Here is a 23,921-nt window from a genome sequence, read left to right on the forward strand (position 1 = left end):
ATATGAAATTCTACAAGAAGATTTAGATTTTCAAATATTTTAAAAAGCTCTTCTTAACAATTCTGATGAAATAGAACATCATGCCAAAGGAAAAGCTGTTGTATATTCCCTTGCTAATCAGCTTAAAAAATTGTGTAAAGCCGCCTTATAAATTGATTTTTGAGAGAAAAAAAGAAATTCTGAAGGTATTAAACAATCTGTAAAAAAATTAGTTGCCAGTAAATAAGACAAAGAAATCAATTTATCAGATGTTCAAGAAAACAAAGAACAATGTAAAAGTTTAAATTAATGATATAATCAATAAAATTTGTATCATCATAAAAAATAAATTTATCCTTTTAACTATATGCGTCATTTATACTCGCATGTTGTTAAAACAATTTCTCATCTTTAATTGTCTCGTGTTCTATTTATTTCATATAATCATTGGTTTGCCCTACTTCAGCAATATCCTCTGATGTTCATCGAAATTACCTTTTGAGGGATTCGTAGTTATTGGGAATATTAGACTATATATTAATAGTTATTATAATAGGTAAATTTTAATGTTTATGAAGAAAGTCGTAATTTTTTAGTTTTGTCTATATTAATCTAGGTTTTACTATTGAATATTGCAAAATCTTATTAAATAAATGTGGCATTTAAATAAATTAAATGAATTATATTATAATAGATTTATTATTTGATTCATAGACCAAAGCTTTAAGACTTAAATATATATATATATATATGTTTTTAATTTTTTTTTTGTCTAAAACACTCTTCTGCTTTAAAAATTCTAAAAAATGTATGATTCTGAATTTTTACTAGCATAATTACAGCTTTTGTTCATTATTAGCTTTAAGGACAACATATTGTTGCAATAGTAACCAGATTAAGTCCTATGGGGACAAACATTACAGATTTTATTACATAACAAGTCGTAGCGATGATTCATGCTCCTTTAGTGGGGATGGTTTTTTTTTGATGTAGTCCTGGACCTTGAGAGCGAACTTAGACAGAATGGACTTGATATAAAAAGGATTTAGTAATTTTTTACTTAGATGCTTAAATATGACTCATAAAGGTTCTGTATAGTTGTATCGTGTTGACATCAAATTATAATGTATGCTTGCCATTCTAAGACAATTTACCGTATGTGTTTCGAAAATAAAAACAAGACATGATTTATTATCATAAATTGCATATCAATTGCTTGTAACCCTTAATTTTAACTCGATAATTTTTTCTGCAGAAATAGCACATCAGTCGAACGTAATAATATCCTTGTGGAGTTTTTATAATATGATTTTTAAGCGGTATTAATATATATATTAATATTGTCTTTTTTGTAATTTTGATATAATATATTTTTGCAATATTAAAAAGACAATGCAGTATTGTTATTAAAAGATAGTGTAATTTAATTTTATGTTGCAAGTAGTCTAAAAACTGTCAACATATAGACTTAATTTTCATTTAAAAACACAGATATCTTTTTTATTAAAAATGAGATAAATTTGAGGATTAAACTGTCGTATAAAATTATTTGATACGTCAATATTTGCTGTCAAAACAAGGCTTTAAAAAGAAAAGAAGAAATTTTGATTAAAACATTTGTTTTGAAAAAATACTATTTATTCAATGCTTCCACGCCTGGCATCTTAGAGTTACCTAATAATTTTAGAAAAGCGCCGCCACCTGTAGAAACATGGTAAAAATCTTCTATTTTTCCAAATTTACGGACACAGGCCGCCGTTTCACCTCCGCCAACTACAACCCTCTGTTTGTTTGATAATATTTTTACTAAATTTTTACTGCCTGCGCTCGATTCGTCATTTTCAAATATTCCAGGCGGTCCATTCCAAAATATTTTATCAGTTCCTCCAATAACTTCTTTAAGCTGTTCTAATGTTTCCATTCCAATGTCCACAACTTGCCCATCTTTTGGAATATCTTTAGCATAAAAAGTTTTCCCATTGCTGCTAACTTTATAATCATGTGTCACAAAAATTTTTACATTGTGATTACTAGCTAACTCATAAATTCTTTCAATAATATCAGCCGCATCTTCTTCAATCTTTGACTTGCCTATTTCAACACGAAAATGATATTTTAGAAATGAACATGCTAATGCACCAACTATAAATACATTTTTACATTTGGGTATTAATGTCTCCAATATGGTAATTTTATCTTTAATTTTGCATCCTCCTAAAATAATAAGTTCCACTCCTTCATTTTTAATATCCTCACCAATAGATAATTCTTTGCTAACTAAATTCCCTACGTATGGTGTTAACCCTGTATAACACACAGAATAATCATTCCTATGTAAAACTCCAAATGCGTCAACAATTAGAATGTCAACATAGTTGTTAAAAAACGAACTTAATGATTTGTCGGAACTAGACTTTGAAAAATTTTGTTCTTCGGGATAAAATCGAAGATTTTCTATCATTACAAGTTTTTCGTTATTATAATCTTCAATACTACAAAATTTTAAATCTTCTCCCATTTCGTCCTTAATTAATTTTTTTAAGACGTTATAAATTGGCCTACAACTATATCTTTCGTCAAATTTCCCTTCTGGGCGACTAAGATGACTTCCAATTATAATTCTAGCTGGGTTTTGATTTATTACATCTAAGATAGTTGAAAGTGATGCACGTATTTTATAATCATCGATAATTTCTCCATTTTGTATTGCTACGTTGTAATCCATTCTGATAAAAACATTTTTATTTTCAATCGAAGCTTCTTGAATAGTTTTCATTGCTATAAAAAAGATATTTATTTTTATTTTTTAAATTACCAATAAAATTTTTTGCAAATTTATTTGTTTCATTTAAAACGTGTTTTTTTTTTCTTCAAAGTAAGAGGTAGAGAGAAACCTTACATAGGGACCAGAGGATTTGGGGTGTGATCCTCATTCAACTGGTATTGCGAGATTCTTACTCACTATAACTCCCTCCATACAACTTGCCGGTGCAGCAATTCTCCGCCGTATCCATTGGACTTTGTCTTCAGGAGAACACTTTCCATTTATACCTCAAATCGCGTCCAGAGTGACCTCGCAGCGGATATACTTAACGGGCATGGTTATCTATAACCCGAGGAGAGACATCATCGTACTGACTCAAAGGTCCCTACAATCATCTGTATTGCACACACGGCTCCTTACACGACCACATCCCCAGCCCGTGCTTTTTATTGGGCTGCGTTGACCACCAGTCTCCCACTAGTTTAGGCCACCGTGTTACAGAATCATGTAGGATAGGGTCCACGAGACCTCTATTGCCCCACTCCGTCTAGTCTCTTAGTTAGCTCCAGGAACCCACTCTAGAGTGCACCAGCCATGGGCTCCAACTGGGCCGTGCCCATTAGATACTTTTATGTATCATTAAGTCACCAAAAGCGATACTGCTTTTTGGCTTTGAGGTGCGTTTCTACACTAGATGCTAATCCCCTTGTGGCTGGACACACACAAGTTTCATTGAATTAACTTAATGATTATCGTGGACATTTTCATCATCTGAGATGTTCCAACTGCATCATAGAAAGTAGAAAAAATTTTGGAGCCCCTGGGAATCGAACAAAGCCATTGCTCAATGGAAGCATAGCATTCTACCACTGTGCTAAGGGCACCTTTCATTAAAAACGTGTTTTTCAAGTTAACGTTGCTTACATTTTTTTAGTTTATCTGCATATGTTCAACATAAATTTTAAACTTTATAATGGACATTGTTACTAAACTTAAAATAGTATAAAAAGTATTATTTGTTCTTCTATAGATTTATTCTATATTATAGTTATATATATATAATATGTGTATTACAAGTATTAATTCTTTTTTTTAGATAAAAAAATTAATATCTAAGGAATTCGGAATTTTTATTAGGCAAATCACCTACAAGATATCTTTTTAATTATTAAAAAATATACTTTACCTATAAGGAAAAATAAAGTAAAATTCAATTTTTTTATTCATTTATCAAATTATCATGTTTTTTCAATAGTTCAATAATTTTTGGTATTGATATCTTTCTCGTCACACCTACTTCTATTTTATAATAAACCATTCCTTTATATTCATTTCTTATAAGTCCTACATCATCTGCCAAACTTTTAATAAATGGATAATCTAATATAATGACTGTTCTTACATTTTTAATTTTAGTAGATACAAGGTAGAAATCCAGACCCATATCATTTTTAAAAGATTGTAGTTTGCAAAATAGACCAAGTCCTTCCTTGTTTTGTTCAAATCCTCTTATAATTTCGGCTTCTCTGTCTATCCATTTTTCGAATTTATATTTTATAACTGACATACCAAAATTATAACCACATGAGTTATAAGATTTGTAGTCTTTCAGTAAAATTATATTTGTATTGTGGTATTGATCATTTCGTCGAGCTTTTTTTATATTTTTTAGTTCGTTTTTTAATTCTTTTTTTGATAAATGAGATAATTTTTTTAATTTTTTATATTCCTCAATGTCATAAGTACTAACTCTTCTTTTTAAAAATTTTGTGTCTACTATAATCGGTATAAGTAGTAGTGATGCGATCTGAGTGCAGAGTTGGTTTTTATTTTTTTTTAATTTTTTTGTCACGATTGTAGCTTTCTTTGATAAATCATTACCAAGGTATCTTGATACTAATGTAGTAGCAGATCCAACATCAGTGTCGATATAAATTTTATTAGTATTAGATATTTTGTGTGTTAATGGATGATGGTCTATTATCATTTCTATTTCACAATGTTTTAGTTCATCAATTGGCTCATTATGATCGGTCAATATTAATTTTATGGATTTGTCAGTTATAAAAATTTTTTTATCGTCTACTAATAGATATGTTCCTATAGCTTTAGCTTCTTTTGAGAATGTACCCAAAGGTCTTTCTAGGAATATTAAGTCTTCTATATTTATTTCATATTTTTCGCAGACCCAGATTAATTCTCCTTTACTTTTAAATACATCTTTTCTCATGTTTACAACAAAAATTGCATTTATAGCATGCGCTAATATTAGTGAACTTATAAATGAGTCAAGGTCGCATGCCTCATTCCCCATACAAATTTGTAAGTGGCTGTTTTGTACTTTATTTTTATTTTTTAGTAAAAATTTTTCTAGACTTTCTTTTAATTCAGTCATGGGTTTGTTTAATTATTTTTTTTTAATTATCAAGTTTCATTTGTGATATTTTTTCATATACATATTATGTATAACAAGTCTTTATTACCTTATAACATTAATATATTAGATATAAACAAAATAATTTGCAATATTATTAATGACTAATGTGTTTGTTACATTAAGATACACTTATTTACAAAAATAAAAATCTCATTTACATTTAAAATATTCATATGTTAATAAACTTATTACACAAACTATAATTTGTTTTTTTACATTTATATACATTTTTAATTATATAACTCTGAATACAATGGCGGCTCTTCTACATTCTCGTCTTCTTCATCAATAAAAGTTGGTTTAAATGACACATTTTTCAACATTTCTTTTAGACATTTATAAAAGACTGTAGGATCAGAATCCTCAAACGATAAATAAATAGAAGCCATGAAGTTATTCTCTACAATGAAATCTATTTTATTTTCTTGTTCTTGAAAAAACAATTTAGAAATAGGCACAGAAAAAGAGCTAAATTTTTCCGTTATTTGGTTTGGCCTGAAAATTAATCTGTAATTTGTTAAGTATAGAAATCCTTTATAGGATAAATATTTCCTTGTTGTGGCTGGTATACCATCCCCAGTTTGAAATACAAATTTAGTATTAGGGTTGTAATAAAGAATGTCCTCGTCGTCTTCTACAGGTAGAGGAATATTATTAGAAGTGAAGAGTGTAGAATTTAGTTGTTCTAGAGTTTTCTTCATTTTATGTTTTGAGGGTACCAAACAATAACAATTAACAACGTATATTTAATTAAGGCTACAAGTGAAAATTATGAGATTTATATAATTTAAATGCATTTAGCCATGTATAAGATTAAAGATGTTGCATATGGGGTTTACTAATTAAAATTTAAGTATAAATAACGTTAACTTAAACTGCAGATAAATTTAACTATAAAATTGATATAAAAGAAGGAAGTAAACATTTAAAATAAAATTTAATCTTTATGTCTAAAATTTATATTTAACAAATCAAATTTTCATTATATTGAAAATTAAGATTAATCTTAAAAGTAATCATATATATAAAAGAATTTTATTTAATTTTTTACCCCTCTTTTTGGGATTGAAGAATTTTTACACCATATATTTTTTGCTTTTTATGATATTTGAATATTAAATACAAATTTATTGCTTTAATTTGACTATTCTAAGTGTGTATGTTATTAGTTAATACTTTTTAATTTTGATTATTATTTAAGTGAAACTCGGTTTCAAAATATCATCAGAATCGTTTTTTAGAATTTATTTAACCCTTCTAGAAAAAATTCACAAAAACAATAAACAAAAAAAATTGAATATAAGTGTCAAAAATTGAGCTTAGAATTCCATAAAATTATTTCAATGAGACTCATAAGTGTTTTTAACTTAACTTTACTCCTTCTATGTCACTAAAAAGTATTTTTAAAAATCATATCTTCACCCTGTCAAATTCAATCATCCCAAAATGGAAACTTAACAAAATTAAAGGAGGAAATACATACTAAAAAACTAAACATATAATTCCCGTTTTCAAAACGGGAAAGCATACGCTAGTCATATATATAAAAGAATTTTATTTAATTTTTTACCCCTCTTTTTTATGGTTTTTTAAAATTTAAACTTCTTATTATAGCTTATTGTGTTTTTGTAATATCAAATATAAACTCAATGAAGGATTTTGACTATCATATATGCGTGTACTGTATGTTAATACATTTTGATTTTAATTCTTTGTTTTGTAAAACTCAGTTCCAAATATCGTCAGATTCTTTTTTAGAATTTATTTAACCCTTCCAAGAAAAATTGCAAAAATAATTAACAATAAAGATTTTGAATATAAGTGTCAAAAACTGAGCTTTAAGAGTTTTGAACATATCTCATTGAGATTCATAAGTGTTTTTAACTCAACTTTACTCCTTCTATGTCACTAAAAAGTATTTTTAATAAACAAACATGTCTTCACCCTGTCAAATTCAATCATCCCAAAATGGAAACTTAACGAAATTTACCGATCAGGGACATATTATAAAACTTAACATTTAGATCCCGTTTTCAAAACGGGAAAGCATACGCTAGTCATATATATAAAAGAATTTTATTTAATTTTTTACCCCTATTTTTTGTGATTTTGTAAAATCTAAACTTCTTATTATAGCTTATTGTGTAATTATGATATCAAATATAAACTCAATGAAGGATCTTGACTATTCTAAGTGTGTATGTTATTAATTAATACATTTTTATTATGATTATTACTTTTGTAAAACTCAGTTCCAAAATATCGTTAGAATCGTTTTTTAGAATTTATTTAACCCTTCTAGAAAAAATTCACAAAAATATTAATCAAAGAAAAAGTTGAAAAAAGTGTCAAAAATTGAGCTTAGAAATTCCCAGAATTATTTCAATGAGACTCATAAGTGTTTTTAACTCAACTTTACTCCTTATATGCTACTAAAAAGTATTTCTAATAAACATGTCTTCACCCTTTCAAATTTAATCATCCCAAAATGGAAACTTACCAAAACTTACCGAGGCGGGACATACAAAAAATAAAACATTTAAATCCCGTTTTCAAAACGGGAAAGCATACGCTAGTATTTTATATTTAATTTATCTTCTTATTTATTTAATATTTTTAGTTTCATAAACTTCTAGAATTCTTATTGGTTTCTCTTTCATTTTCTTCTTCTGACATTTCAATATTTTCAACTGTTTTTCATTAATAGCTTCCCCTTTCTTGCACACAACATAATCATCTTCTAATATTGTTATATTCTTCTCAGTAATTGTAGGCAATAAATCTGCCAGTTCTTTATTAGTTATTTTTCCTTTATTAATTATAAAATCTTCATCAGATATGTCATTTATATCATAATATGTTTCAAATTTATATTTTTTAATATTTTCTATGCCCGAAGTATTAGTAAAAACTAAAAAGAAGTTTTTATCAAGTACGTCTTTATTAAAAAAATTGTATTTTTTACACAACATCTTTTTCTTTACAAAGAGTATACTTGTATTTTCTAATTCTGTTCTCATTTTGTTCATTAATGATGCACTTATGTCTGTGTTTTCTACTACACAAATGTATTCATGGTCTTTTATAAGAGAAGTAAATTTGTCAACAGTTTCGAGTTTTTTCTCTTTTAATTTTTTTTGGATTTTCCCACGCATAGGGCGAAAAAATAAAAAAATTTAAAAAACATTTTATTATTATCATCTAGTATTGCCTACTTGTTTATATGTAGTTTAAAATTATTCAATAAAATGTATATTTATTTTATATTTGCCTCATTTATGCTTCCTCTTTGGGTGCTGTGGCATGTGCCGAAAGCAATGTCCTGAAATTTTCTTTTTTTAACCCCAAAAATAAATTTTCAAAAGTTATAGAAAAAGACTTAAAAATTAGACAATTAACATGAAAACAACATGTGCCTATCTAAATCTTGTAATAAACTATTAAAATTATAAATAATCTTCTTCTAATAATTTTTTTTTTTGTTTGAGAAACAAGTCCTTTGTTGCAATGATGCTTTTTTATAAAGTTAGCATTTTCTAAATATAATACTTCCAAATTATGGCCAATAAAAGCTCACTTTAATTCATTTTCTAAGTGATTTAGATAAGCCAAAGGTGAGCATAAGTAGTTTTGAAAAGAGATTATAATTTTCTCCAACAAATTATACTGGAAATAGTATATATTGATGAATGAAATTTTCAAAAAAAATTAAAATATTTTTAGTGCATCTAGTAGATGGCATCTGGCTTTATAATATGATAGAAAATGGTTCCTTGAAATGTGCAGATCTGTTCTAAGTCGATGATAAGACAAAAAAAATCCTTACGAATCAAAATATAACACGGCAAGACAATTAGTAGCAAATCATTTTACAAGTGTGAATATAAAAATAAGATATAAATTCTAATTTTAATAATAGGATAAAACATTGGCTTGAAATGCAAAGCTCAATATAATTTTAAAATCAGAGCGCTTAATTGATTTGTTTGTTCTACGTCTAATAATTATAGTCATAGATTAAAGTTGTATAAATATACAATATAATAAAACTTTAGATCAAGAATAAATTTATGATTATGTGTCTTTAAATTATCTCGTTACTTAAATATTTTTCTATTAAATATATGACGCGCTCTTATTTAAATTGTAAACAAAAATCCTCAGAATATATAAATTTGTAAAATTTTTTCATGGTTATTATTTTTTAAAAATTTATCTGTTTTGTTTTATTTATATTATTAGTATAATTATTTGGTGGTGGTTGTGATTGTACAATGGACAAATAAAGTTTATATTCTCTTGCAAAAACATTTAGATATAAAGCGACACATAAAATTCATATCTTACTCGAAAGACTAACACAAAAAATAAAAAACCTTCATAATAAATGTCTCAATATAGAAATGTTATCTCATGACACATCACATTAAAACAATATCTGAGCCTTTTTAGAAGTACTTAGTCATATTATAACCTATTGATATCGTTGCTTAAAGTATTTGCTTATATAAAGGTAAAAAACCTCTTAGGTGTACTAACATTGTAAAGTATAAAAATAATAGGCAAAAAGTCTATAAATAAGAATAAAATTATTGTTATCTGTTTTGAATTTGGCTATTATAACAAGTTAATCAACCCAAAAAGCACACAAAATAAATTAGATGTATATAACCAATAATTTTTATACGAAAATTGTATTTTCTTTCTAATAACAAATAAGATTTCAAATTCAAAAAAATTATTCGTCATCAAATTAGAAATTTACTAACTTGTATTCAAAACATTCGTTTTTTAATTAACCAACAATATTAATTTTTGACTACCACAAATTAATAAAGGCCTATCATCTATTTTCATTTCCATTTACCATCTTTCTAATATTATTTTTCACCAATTATTTAATTTATCAAAATTAACCAATAATTTCTAAATTAAAACTATTTAAAAAAAATAATTAATTTATCAACATATGAACGACGCAGACAGTTCCGAATATTCAACATTTATCGACAATAATTGTATTGACAATTTACTTAAAAGAATGAAAAACACTCTTAATAAACTAGAAGAAGATTGTAATAAAACAGAACTCAACCAATTTTATGATTTATACGAAAGATATTTAAAATCTAGAGGCGAGACAATTGTTTGGGACGAGATTAAACACCCTAAAGATCGTATAATCCATTACAAAGATATTATTAGCCAAGACTCAAATGCTAAAGATTTATTAAATAAACTAGCAGTATTAAAACTTAATGGTGGTTTAGGTACAACAATGGGTTGTGTTGGGCCTAAAAGTGCTATACCTGTAAAAAATGGTAAAAATTTTATTGATTTAGTAGCTAAACAGTTAAAATTTTTAAGACGACAATTTGATGTAGAAGTACCTTTGGTACTTATGAATTCTTTTAATACTGAAAGTATGACAGAGACATTAATATCAAGACACGATAATATTTTGACTTTTAATCAATCCAAATATCCACGTATTAGTGCTGACACTCTACTACCACCAATGAATTTAAACAAAAATGATCTTTTTTATCCACCTGGTCATGGCGATATTTTACAATCTTTAGATTGTAGTGGTATGTTAGATAAATTGCTTGATGATGGTAAAGAATACCTGTTTATTTCTAATATTGATAATTTGGCAGCTACAGTTGATTTGAATTTGTTGGAATTTTTCGCTTCACAAGATTTGGAGTTTATGATGGAAGTTACTGAAAAAACTAGAGCTGATATAAAAGGTGGTACATTAATTGAGTATGGTGGAAATTTGAGATTATTAGAAATAGCACAAGTCCCGCCTTCTAAGAAGTCTGAGTTTACAAGTGTAAGGAAGTTTAAGATTTTTAATACTAATTCTGCTTGGATTAATTTAAAAGCTTTAAAAAATAAATTAAAAACTGAAAGTTTTACACTTGATATTATTGAGAATGTCAAGACTGTTGGTGATGAGTCTGTTTTTCAATTAGAGACTGCTATAGGTTCAGCTATAAGGTTTTTTAATAAATCTTGTGGGGTAGTTGTACCTCGTTCTCGATTTTTACCAGTTAAGTCTTGTTCTGACCTATTTTTAGTTGAGTCAAATTTGTTTATTGAGAGAAATGGTCAGTTAGTTTTGAATCCCAATCGTGTACCTATGAATGTTCCTACAGTGAAATTAATAGGCAAGAATTTTAAGATGATTGATAAATATGAAGATTCCTTCAGGGGTGTTCCTGATTTATTAGAGCTTGATAGTCTTACTGTTTCCGGGGATGTTAAGTTTGGGAAGAATGTAGTTTTAAAGGGGACTGTGATTATTTTGGCTGATAAGAATAGTGTCATAAATATACCTGATGGGAGTATTTTAGATGACAATATAGTGTATGGGAATTTGCCTATTATTGAGCATTAAATGGATAAAACTTTTGTTTATTATATTTGGAAATTAAGTTATATTGGTTTTTATATTGGTTTTTATATTGGTTTTTATATTTGGATATTTGTATGTAAATTTTAAATTACTTTTTAAGTTATATTGTTTGAGTATTAGTTTTTATGGTTATATTAGTTTTTATATTAGTTTTTAAATTTGTTTATAAATTCAATATAACTTTTTTACAGCTTTTTATATTACTTTTTATATGTTTTTAAATATTACATGTTTTTTATTTTATATTAATAATAATACTATTAAACTATACAAAGTTATCTCCCATTTCTCATTCCCATTCTTCTTACATGCTTCCACTTCTGTATCTTCTAATACTCCACATACATTAATTATCTCCCTATACATTTCTTCTACCTCGTTTTCATCTTCAAGTCTCATTTTTATTAGATCTCTAATAAAGAGTTTATTGTAGGTCGAGTATTCTACAGTAATTTCTTTTATAATCTTTTTATCTTTAGAAGTAAATACCCTGATTTTATAAGGGGTGTTTTTATTTAGTATTTCGTACATAGTGACGTATTTATTATTATATTTATATTTATTATTATTATTATTGTCATTATTATTAATCATTATCTTATTGTCATTATTATCTTTCTTACTCTTTTCGTTGTCATTATTATCTTTCTTACTCTTTTCGTTGTCATTATTGATCTCCTTCTTACTCTTTTCGTTGTCATTATTATCTTCTCTTTGAGAGTTCATCTTAATAGGTGTTATATCTTGTCCTGTATATATTTTCGCTGGTACTATTTGATACCCTTTATATTTTATTATCTCCACCACTCTTTCTAATATGTCCAGACTCTTCTCATATCTCTCTCTAAATACCATACTTATATTCCTTCTTCTTTCTTGATACAGTGTTGGTATAAGAAATGAATATATGTCTGCCTTCTGGTCATCTTCACTGTCTAAATTTGGTATATCTACAATATACCCTTTACTTTCTGATAAATCAATAGTCTTATTATTTATTTCTCCTACAGGAGGGAGTCTCAGTAGTCTCGGCTTGTATCCACTTTTATTTATAAATTCCTTCTCATATTTCTCTAGTACTTCTAGTACTGTCTCCTCAGAGGTTTCATCTCTTAAGATCATGCCTACTTCATAATTATTATCAAGTACTTCTTCTACTATTTCCTTATTAAAATCAGGAGAGAAAGGGTCAAAGAAGAATACTAGTGGGATATTCAAGTATACTCCTTTATTTATGATAGTAGATATATTTTTAGTAGGGCCTTCGTCGAATGATATCATAGATTTCAAAGAGAAGACAAAAGGAAAAAAGATCATGAGGGAAGAAGAAGAGAAGTTTATATAGAAAAATAAGGCATATTATAATAAATTATAAGATACTTAAATTTACTACAGTATGAATTTTATAGTGAATAAAATATTATATAAAATAAATAAAATGCAGCACAATAAAATATTGCTAAATAAAATACGAAGTAGCATAAATTTTTGATAGATTAAATATTACTTAAATATATTATAGGGTAGCATAAATTTTTTATAGATTAAATATGAATAAATTATATTTTGCTTAAATTTAATTTCCAAAAATGAAATTTGCAGCATAAACTACACATGCATAAATAAAATAAAATTTTAATAAACTACGCATGCATAAATTAAATCTGCAATATAAACTACAATGCATAAACTACATATGCATAAATAATGTTTAAATATTATTTTAAAAATTATTATTTATTTTACTTTATAACCATGCATATTCCTCTAAATTGATCTTAGACATGTTCTCTACACTAGTCCACTCGTTTATTGTCTTGATTATATCTTCAATATTCCTTGTTTTTATTATTCTTTCTTTTATCTTCTTTCTCTTTTCCTTGTTTAGATTTGTGTACACTTCTAAGATCTCCTCAGTGAAATCTTCTAGATCTTTAAATGAGTGGTAAATTAGTGACAAGAATTGTCCTTCTATTCCTTCCTTCCCGAAAAAGTGCTGTATATTCGGGGATATATAAATCTTTAGATTATAAGTCTCATTCATTATTTCTGTATTAAATATCTTCTTATTTATATACATTCCCTTGTCTGAGTAGATCATTATATTACTAGGCCTCATATTTATAGTATGGAGCATATAAGAGACTATGAAATGAGAAGAGTAAGACGAGATCAGTGAATTCCTAAAGAGGAGATATTTATAAGGACAAGAGAATGAAGATTTAAAGTGTTTCTTTAAGATATCTTCCGTTACATTATTCTTTAGAATATTAGTAAAGGCCTTAAGCTTAGTCTTATTTGATAATTTCGGGGTAAATTTGCATATTTCAAATTTGCCCTGTAATATGTCGTGTATTCTTGGGTCTTCTTTATTTATAATTTCCAAATTAGAGAAGACGAAATTATTATAGAAGTCTAAATTTAGCATTCTATTTGTATCTTCTTTAATATTCTTATTTTTATCTTGTATATTAATAGTATTAATAGTATTAATAGTATTTGTTATTTCTTTAATATTCGTACTATCTTCTTTACTATAATCCATACAATTCGTACTATCTTCTTTAATATCATCTTTACTATAATCCATAAAATTTGTACTATCATTTATTACATTAATTGTGTGCTGATGTGTATTAATTTCTAGTTCTTTAATATATTCAAGAATGACATGCTCTAAATTATTCCTTATTCTATATTCCTCATAGATAAAGTCTAGATCTGTGTATGAATCTTCTACTACATTTATAAACATGTCTTCTTTGGCTTGTACATTCTTCAATAGTGGGAAATATCCTTCTCTAATATTTATCTCATAATTATTACTCATCTTATAACTTAGTAGATTATAAATATGAGTCAGATTTGTCTCCTTCTTAGAAATCTGATAGAATTCATATTTGTATGACTTCCCATCTGAGCATACGAAAGTGAGATCTTCTATCTTTTCATATTGTCTATTACAGTAACTTATCACTGTAGTGACTACTTCTATATAAGGAATATTCTTATAATCATGTCTTATCTCATTATATCCTCCAAATAAATACTTCTTTATATTTCCCCGTACTAAGAAGTCATTGTATCTTACTCTTAGATCTATATTGTAATTATCTTCTGTACCACTCAGGAGAAGAGTAATCTTCTGTCTCATTAGTAGAAGAATCTCTAGTAATTTATAAGAACAGAACACTAGTGTCTCCTCCAGATTTGTAAAGAGAGACATAAAAGGGAGGAGAGTGTGGATCTGCCTCTTCATACTCTGAAACAAGTCTATAAATTTACTCTTTAGATCTCTCTGGTCATAATTAAATGTTATAATATCTGATATAATACTATCTAGTATTTGGATTATAGATGACTCATTCTTAAATGCCCTGTAATCTACTACATTAATAAACTTAGATAATACTAAATTAGTATTATTTATATTCATAATATTATTAAGATCTTCTAGAATACTCAGGGCTCTATTATAAATTATATTATCAGGTATCTTCTTAGTAGTCTCTAGGAATAAATTCATATAAAAGATCACGGGCTGGGGATAGACTTCAAATATCTTAGAGAGTATTTGACTTATATATTTATAATTATCTGTATGAATTAACTCTACTAATTTAGAAATGTAGAATACGAATGTATTAACATTACAATTATTCATCAGATTTATAAAGAGATCCATCTCTGTATTAATGACTCTACTAGACAGGACATTAATAAAGATAATCATAATATTATGAGAGGTCTCTAATTCTGCACAGGATAAGCCCATTAAAATCGAGCAAATTATTTCATCATCAAGAAAGCTAGTAGATGTGTCTTTACTAGAATTAGTATGATTATTTCTTATTAATATTCTGATGTAATGATAATAATTCTCCCCAATATTACTCAAATGTATGGACTGGAAATATAACTTCTCTGCTTCTTCATAAAGTCCTAATTTTTCACTGAATAATCCCCTCATTCTGAATAAATTACTACTCTGACTATCTAAGAAATGACTCACATTGGTAGAATTGGCCAGATCTAGTCCAAGTTTATATTCCTTCATTTCATAGAAGCACATTAATTCATAAATCACTTTATGATACGCGTCTAATACTTTGATACTCGGGAGATCAAAAACAGACTTAAAAGAAAACAAGGCATTGTCAAAATACCCCTTCCTCAGGGAGGCCAGTCCTAAATAATTACTATTCTTCCCTAATCCATTATTCCCTTTAAAATACATACTCTTCTTTAACTGCTTAATTGTCTCTGTGTACTCTTTATTCTTATTTACTATACCACTTATATCATTCTTAATATCTCCCTTTATTCCTGAGAGATCATTGTCTAATACACTCAGATCTGAGAAAGTCAAGTCATTACTAAAATCTTCTATCTTTCTATAAGCATGTTTCCTCCAAGTACTGAACTTTAATAAACTTAAAAAGTCATTTTCGAAATTGGGCTCTCTGTCTTCCCATCTGAAAAGTATGGAATTAATCTTGTCACTGTTCTCTAAAGAATTATTAAAAATAAAAGAAATCTCGTGCATCTCAAAGATGATCTGTAAGAAAATCATGTACGAATTATCATGGAATACAGAATTGGGACCAAATAGAATCTTCTTATTAATTTCCTTAATCAAAGAGACTGCTTTCTCTATACTGAAATTATCAAAGAGCATAATAAAGAGCTCATAAAATAACCACTCTGGATTATTTGATAAATTATTAAATCCACTTTCTACTCTGATAAAATTAGAGAATATTTCTCTTTCATGGACATTATTGAAATTATTAGTGTAGAACATCGAATCTGCTATTAAAATGACATCTCTCTTTTTTCTTCCTATGTTCAGAGTCAAGTCCCATTGTTGTAACTCTTTGGCGCATTTAATCCATTCATCAAGCACTAGATCATACTCGTCTTTATAATAAGACATTTTAGATTCTATCGCTTTAGTCTGAAATTCCTCATAGATCTGCTGTGCCTCTTTAATTTTCCCTAATTGATGATAAAGTGTCGCCTTAGATAATTCTGGTAATTTTGAATATGCCCTTAGAGATCCATAATAATAATCCTTCATACACATGTCATAAAGCGTCTTACTGTCTTTTAATTCCGCATAGAAAGCCCAGCAACTTGGTCCATTTCTAAGATATTTAATAGACTTCTTAATATTCTCAATATTATCAAAATAATTATGTCTAGAAAGATATCTCAAGAATAAAAGAGAAATCTTCTCATTATTATTTATATGAGACACTAAAATAAATATTCTATTAGCAATATCTTCAATATCACTAGTATTATCTTTAGGACTGTTTGGTAACTCTAAATTTAATATTATCGACTCCAAGATATTTATACATGAATCATAAGAATGATAAATGAAATCTAAAATATTAGATAATTGATTACAGGGAGAATATTGCTGGACGAAATCATGGAAATTGACTATATATTTCTCTACGTAAGTTTTATATGTTTCTTCTATATATTCAAATGGGATCTTCTCTAAGGATTCGTCAAAGTAAAATGAAGACTTCGACACACCGGCGCCAAATAGCCTGAAAGTAGACAAGTCAACATCTCCAAGAGGAATAAGTAACATCCTGGCTATAATATAAGGAATATAATATTCATCTGTAAATGACCAGTCTAAATTTAGTAATTCTAAGAATCTTATATTTAAATTTCTAGAAATCATCTCGTCGAATAATTGGAAATATCTCAGTCTTATCTCTGACTTCTTATTAATAAGGCCATAATAAAAAATCATGCTCAAATTACTTAGACTGTGAATCTTTACATTCTTATTTGCAAGGAAGAAATTCAGTGCACAATTCAGAAAGTCATTCTGCTTAATTATAAATATTCCTTCTTTTAATTTATTATAAATTATCGAATACATAGTCATTGTGTCATTTATAGACAAATCTTCTATCAAGACTGACCCTATGACTTCTGAAATATCTAGTGAATTATTATTGTAATTTTTCAGTATCTTAGTGATAAATGATAATATCTTATGAACATTCCCTTTATCTGTCATCATTTTCAGAATTTTATTAAAATAATACTGTCCGTCTGGATTTAAATTATATTTCATATCTAATTCATCCTTAAATATTTCATATATTTTTTCATGGTCTATTTCTACCTCATCATTATTAAATTGTACTTCTAGAATATGATAAATAAGACTTTTTTCGTATTTTGTATCTTCTGATAAATTTATGTGTTCTCTGATATATTTTACTAACTCTTTAGATATCTGAATATTGTACAAATATGGCTTGATTATTGAAATGTAACTCGGTATTAATTTCTTTATATGTTCAATATTCTTAGTATCTTCATTGTTCTTACTCTTAATTTCTAAATATCTGATCATATTATGAATGTTGACATTATTAAATTCTAAAAGATCCAAATTTATATCAAAATCGTATTTCTTGAAAATATCCATGAAAATATCTGAGGCGTCATTTGTCTTCTGGAGATTATTGTAATATGAGACAATTTTAGAATAGAAATCTATGAGAATTTCATTCTCATAAATATTAACCTGGTTTTTTGTATAAAATCCACAGATTATATCGAATAAATATGTCCCAGTCTTATAATACAATTGTATAGAAGTATTAAATAGTCTATAAACTACTAGTACTAATTCCATGACTATATCAGAAGTAAGTAAATCAGGCTTAGAAATTAGTAAAGGATAAAGTATGAAAATATTGGAAATATATTTCGACTCTAATCTTATGTACTTCAATATGTCTTTCTCGTAAATACTATTATCTGAATCATTGTTCTGCTCTACTATCTTTTTTAGACAATATAAAGTATATTTTCTTTCTTCGTGGGACAAGTCTAAAAGCATAGAGAAATATTCTTGTCTGGGCTGGAATGTACACAAGTAATACAGGAGGCAAGACCTTATATTGATATTATTTATATTCTCATTACAATATCTGGACATTTTCGAATTATAAAACTTTTCTTCTACAAATATTTCTATTAACATCCAGGAATGTTCACCAAAATAATCTATTAATTTCTCGTAATTGCTCACATCTGCTCTTGACAAGCTCTTTAGTAGGCAACCCATGACAGATTTATTTCTTAATTTCGCAAATGTCTTGACCTTGACAGAATCGTAAATTCTAAACAGTGGATCTATTTTGAAGATGACTTCTAAATCATCATCACTGAAATTATTGATAGAATATTTAAAATATTCTATGATCGAGTCTGTGGTCTTATTCGTCTTCTTTAGTTCACTGAAAATCATGAGTGCCAATTGTATCTGAGTATGAGATATTTCATATTCTATTAGTTTAAGAAATCTTAAGAGATTTATTCCTTTTTCTATGTCTACGGTATTCGAGATATCTAAATTATCAATCATGATTTTTAATTCGTCTTCATTTTTTATGTCTAAAACATTCGAAATTTCTAAATTATTGAGCATCTTCTTTACATTATCCTCATCTAATGAGCTAATTGCGACTAGTCCTAATTTATTACCTGATACTTTTAGATTATTTATATATTTTCTAAATGAGTCTACTTTCTTATAAAGGATTTCTGACAGATACAAAATTGGATTACTTGTAATATTCATGACAATTAATGGATAAGTTAGATTTGAATATGTCTCTAAATATTCCAGAAACCTTTTCTCTATCTTTTTGATGTAAGACCTAGAAAACTCAAAGAGTAAGGTGTAGACCATAAGGATAACTTTGTCGTATAATTGTTCCTGGTCAGGATAAAGAAGACTAAGCTCAAATGTCTTTATGAGAATGGAATTTTCTTCTGATTCAGTAAAAATACAAATTTCTCTGTGAGTTCTAAATTCCAAGAAAATCTTCTCAATAAACGCCACCAATCTTTCGTCTTTGAATTTTGATAATATTAATAATATGGAAATCATCTTCTTAATTGTGTCTACTGATAATAATTCAGATAATAACTCTTCATATTTCGTTTTTACAATTGTCTCTACTACAGTATTATTTGCCTCTTCAAATTTCAATAATGGAAGTACTAGTCCCTTAGGTAAAGTGGAAAATATAAAGTCAAATGACAATTTTCCGTTCACTTTGTTATTACAATACGCGAGATATAAAAATGCGGTCTCATATTTTAGATATTTTGTATAAGATTTCTCATCGTCGTCATAATATAAAGAATATATAAAATCTCGACTTTTCAAAATATTATTTTGATATTCTATGAAATCACTGGAGTAAATTACGGACACATCTGTTTGGAAAAATGAATTAGGAGGTATCTCGAAAGCCTTGAAATGTTTAAGATAATAATAAAACATTTTCACAAAGCCCTTAATTTCTGCATTGCCCAAAAAGAAGAGGAATGCTTTAAGTATAAAAACAAATACATCTAGTCTCATATAAATATCTTCTAGGTCCTTTTTAAGTCCAATATCTTTTAGGAATAATTTTACTGATTCGTGGTAGACTGAAATCTGCTCAATATCCTTAAATTTCCTTTTTAGTTTCTTCAAGCATTTCTTCGCAAAACTTCTTTCTAGCTCATCTTTGCTCATAAGGAAATTTATTAGTGGGCTGTATAAAACATTGACACTAGATTCTATGCCATTTAAGATTAATAAATCCAGAAGACAATCAAATGTAATAGTAATCTTAGTATAATCCCCTTTGCTATACCTAATATATTTTAGAATTTGATTAAATATTGAAAGTAATTCTTTTCTTACCCAAGTCATTGGTAAATAGTCCCAAATTATTAATCCACAGATTGCATTGACCCCTGCTCGCTTCTTTCGTTCATTTGAAGATTCGCTCAATTTAATTATTTGCTTAAAAATGAACTGTAAAATTCCAAGTTTCAAAAAGTTGTCAACAGATCCAGAAAATTCAAATGTTCTAGTTAGTAAATCGTGCAATAGAACTATTGGCATCTTTTTATCATTGAATTCAAACCCTTCTAAAAATGCTCTGTACACTAAAAAATGATTAAAATAAATTATAAATTTGGCTTTGGGCCATTTAAGTCTTCTAGCCATCCAAAAATTATTTGATACTTCAGAAATACATTTTAGTAAAGATGTGGCTTTTGATTCTAAGAAAGTACCTTCACAAGCATATAATGCCTGTATAGAATCATAAAGGTATTGTGATTTCTTCAGTTGACTAAAATATGACAAGTTACATAATTCTGATAAATATATGTCGTCATTTGTATCTTGAATATTTTTAGGAATTAAGTTTATGTTTTTATGAAGTTCTCCCCACCACTTTAATAATTGAGGCGTTATATCCAATTTAACATAGTCACTAAAGCCTAAAATTGAACATATAAATCCAGAAAGAATGTCTAAGGCAGCTTGCAATTGTTTTTTATTGTCTAGTTTAACTTTATCAAATTTCTTGAACATAATTGCAAGTCTGTGATTTCTAATTCTCATGGCATTTGAATATTTTAAAGATCCTCTAAAATAATATAGTATTTCCTCGATTAAACTGTGCAATTGAATCTTAAATGGTGAAGAATCTTCAGAAATATCTAAACTTACAATATTTTGATTGGCGCTAATTCCATAAATCTGATCTCTATAAAAAGATCCATCTTCATAATATAAATTATTGTACAAATATTTCTTATGGAAAGACTTCAGTCTTCCAAGGATTTGTGCACAATATGTTGACAATTTTGGATTTGACAATGAAGACTTAACTTCTTTAAAAAGTTCTATTAGTAAATTTTCTTTTTTCTCTGAGTAAGTCTCCTTCTTCGTGTTATCAATTAAATAGAGTAAATAATTTAAGGCTTTTATGGTGACCTCACTTCTATTTTTCAAAGATTCTATTATTGGTAAAATTAAAATTTCCCAATCTGCTAGTATTAAATTTAGATTAATTGGTATGGAAAATATTAGGTCCAAATAAAGGTTATTCTTTTCTAAGGTATGGAAATTTATGAATATTTCTACATAATCTTTAAAATTCTTAAAAAAATGCATTTGAAATACATTGATATTTTCCTTTAAATTATTAAGACTCTTAAAGCATAAGAGTAGAATTTCATGCATATCTTGAACATTAGATTTTACCAAAATATCTAAACATTTTAAGACATTTTCTGTGTCTTGTTGTGTAAAATTAAACCCATCTCTACAAAATCTCTCAATTATTAAATCGAAATACAGATTATAAAAATTATGCTTGTTATATTTTCTTAGATCTGATTGCTCTTGGAAAGTATTGGTTCTATTTTTACTAGAGAAATTTCCAACGGGTTTTAAATCTTCGTTAATAACAGATGATACGAAATCCTGTGTTAATATATTTTTTAGTAAATTCAGATAATTTGAAATTCCATAATACTGACCCACTGTAGTGGACGCCATCTTCTTGATAATTTGGAACGAAAATATTTTTTTATGGGACAGTTTTACAAGTTTAGTTGAGAACTCTCTGTTTAAATCATTAAATATAAATTCAAAAGGACTACAAAATAACAATATAAAATCATCTATGACTTGATATTCCGTATCATCAAAATCTAAAATTGACAGCAAGTCAAGAGAAGCATCAAAAGTTCTGAAAAAAAGATCCTTTTTAAAGTACCCTGAAATCAATGTTTCCGATGTCGACTGCACAAATTCCTGAATTTTTTCGGTGAGATCTCTACAAACTTTACTTATTGAAATAAAAATAGACTTGATTAATAACAAATGCCGCGGCTCTTTTGTAGACTTTGCAAAAATCTCTAATCCTTCTATGATCCTTGTTATTAGCGAGAAAGCATTGCAAGATAATTCGATTTGTTCTAGTTTTTGAAGTCTTCCCTTATATATGTAGTACATTTCTCTGTTTATGCAAGAGACGAGTTCTTTCACAATTTCCAGATGGAATTTGACCGATTTTTCATAAATCAAAAATTTATCATCTTCTACTAAAAACACAGCTCCCTTCTTTTCTAAGTCTTCTAATTTACATAAGTTTTGTATGTCTGTGTTTTCATTGTATCTACTAATTATTGATAAACTTGTGTATAAAACTTCTTCAGTTCTATACAATAATTCAAAATATATTCTAGCCCCAAAGTGATCAGAATATGATCCCAATACGTCTATTAATCCAATCAATCCTTTAATATTAGTGACATGAGCTTCAGAGCTATAGAAAAATCTCAAATCAAAAAGCTCTTCTATTTTTGACACATAAATGTCCCTTGTTTTTAAGATCATTACAAATATAAAATACAATAATTCTTTTCGTATTTCAGTCGCATTAAGCGGACAATAAAATATAGCAAATTTAGATAATTCGAGAATTGTATTGCTATAGTTTTCATTTCTAGATATAAAAACATTTGTATTTGATATCAATTTGATTAACTTTGAAATTGATGATATCACTACCAAAGATATATTCTTCTTAAAATTTATCATATCCATTACTTTTTTCTCATCTAAATATGAAATAAAGAAATTTACACATTTAAAAATTATAATTTCTATTTTCTTCTTCAAATAGGCGTATCTCTGGTTTAATTCTGAAATATAAATAAATAATTCTATTAAACACATAAAAGATTCTTGGATTAATTCATCATTGCTATTTTCTAATTTTCCAAATATTCGATTTACTAATTGTAGTAAAATATTAGTATGATCTTCTATAGTATCTTCATTTTGATTTGTATATCTATTAATTAAAGCAAAGCACTTAATAGCTAACATTGTATTAATCATATAATCTTTCTCTAATACATCATTAAGAATATCAATTAAATCTTGTGTAATGAATTGTTCTATAGAAATCTTATTCATAATATTCAAAATAAAAAATCTACACTTATTATTTTCACTGTTACTGTTTTTATCAGGAGGCACTTTTTCTAATACTTTAATAGAAAAAGGAAGGAAGTCGGAAATAAATTCATCTGGTTTTAGTAACTGAAAAAAATCTTTTTTGTTCCTGAGAATCTGTTCAATCTTTACACACTTCATTATATATGAATCGTTATTGTAAATAATTTCTTTTAACATTTTATGGGCAAAAAAATTATTCCTTAAATATTTTTAATTTTTTATGCGATTTTTTCTCCTTAAATATTTTTAAAAAATAGTTTGTTGGTTTAAACCAACAAACTGATAAATTTAACTCTAAAGTAAAAAAGAATGTCTTGCCGTAGGATATTTTCATATTTAATAATAAAAAAAGACCTTTATTATAAGGTGAGTCAGTGACAAATGACATTTTTAAAGTCATTTATTTAATGTATTTACAAAATGAAAAGTTTTCTTTGCTTTATTAGTA

The 23,921-nt window shown here is 27.0% G+C and overlaps 7 protein-coding genes across 7 annotated transcripts; 1 reads left to right on the plus strand and 6 right to left on the minus strand.

Annotated features, from left to right (window-relative positions):
* Positions 1-1,612: 1,612 nt before the first annotated feature.
* Positions 1,613-2,755, minus strand: VNE69_05072 (phosphoglycerate kinase (pgk); the record flags this gene model as incomplete). Its single annotated transcript, XM_065473553.1, has 1 exon — positions 1,613-2,755. The coding sequence occupies one exon, from the start codon at positions 2,753-2,755 to the stop codon at positions 1,613-1,615; it is 1,143 nt and encodes a 380-aa protein (XP_065329625.1).
* A 1,207-nt stretch (positions 2,756-3,962) lies between these two features.
* VNE69_05073 (exopolyphosphatase (PRUNE)) lies at positions 3,963-5,138 on the minus strand (the record flags this gene model as incomplete). The annotated part of the gene is made up of 1 exon (XM_065473554.1): positions 3,963-5,138. The coding sequence occupies one exon, from the start codon at positions 5,136-5,138 to the stop codon at positions 3,963-3,965; it is 1,176 nt and encodes a 391-aa protein (XP_065329626.1).
* Positions 5,139-5,410: 272 nt separating this feature from the next.
* VNE69_05074 (Rho GTPAse activating protein) lies at positions 5,411-5,881 on the minus strand (the record flags this gene model as incomplete). Its single annotated transcript, XM_065473555.1, has 1 exon — positions 5,411-5,881. One exon carries the CDS (start codon positions 5,879-5,881, stop codon positions 5,411-5,413), a length of 471 nt encoding a protein of 156 aa, XP_065329627.1.
* Positions 5,882-7,783: 1,902 nt separating this feature from the next.
* Positions 7,784-8,335, minus strand: VNE69_05075 (ribosome biogenesis protein MRT4; the record flags this gene model as incomplete). The annotated part of the gene is made up of 1 exon (XM_065473556.1): positions 7,784-8,335. One exon carries the CDS (start codon positions 8,333-8,335, stop codon positions 7,784-7,786), a length of 552 nt encoding a protein of 183 aa, XP_065329628.1.
* Positions 8,336-10,149: 1,814 nt separating this feature from the next.
* On the plus strand, positions 10,150-11,586 carry VNE69_05076 (UTP-glucose-1-phosphate uridylyltransferase (UGP1); the record flags this gene model as incomplete). Its single annotated transcript, XM_065473557.1, has 1 exon — positions 10,150-11,586. One exon carries the CDS (start codon positions 10,150-10,152, stop codon positions 11,584-11,586), a length of 1,437 nt encoding a protein of 478 aa, XP_065329629.1.
* Positions 11,587-11,844: 258 nt separating this feature from the next.
* VNE69_05077 (peptidoglycan N-acetlyglucosamine deacetlyase) lies at positions 11,845-12,921 on the minus strand (the record flags this gene model as incomplete). The annotated part of the gene is made up of 1 exon (XM_065473558.1): positions 11,845-12,921. One exon carries the CDS (start codon positions 12,919-12,921, stop codon positions 11,845-11,847), a length of 1,077 nt encoding a protein of 358 aa, XP_065329630.1.
* A 430-nt stretch (positions 12,922-13,351) lies between these two features.
* On the minus strand, positions 13,352-23,650 carry VNE69_05078 (uncharacterized protein; the record flags this gene model as incomplete). The annotated part of the gene is made up of 1 exon (XM_065473559.1): positions 13,352-23,650. The coding sequence occupies one exon, from the start codon at positions 23,648-23,650 to the stop codon at positions 13,352-13,354; it is 10,299 nt and encodes a 3,432-aa protein (XP_065329631.1).
* Between the last annotated feature and the right edge of the window lie 271 nt (positions 23,651-23,921).

The sequence above is a fragment of the Vairimorpha necatrix genome, chromosome 5, assembly GCF_036630325.1.
Source record: "Vairimorpha necatrix chromosome 5, complete sequence".
In the NCBI taxonomy this organism is placed as follows: Eukaryota; Fungi; Microsporidia; family Nosematidae; genus Vairimorpha; species Vairimorpha necatrix.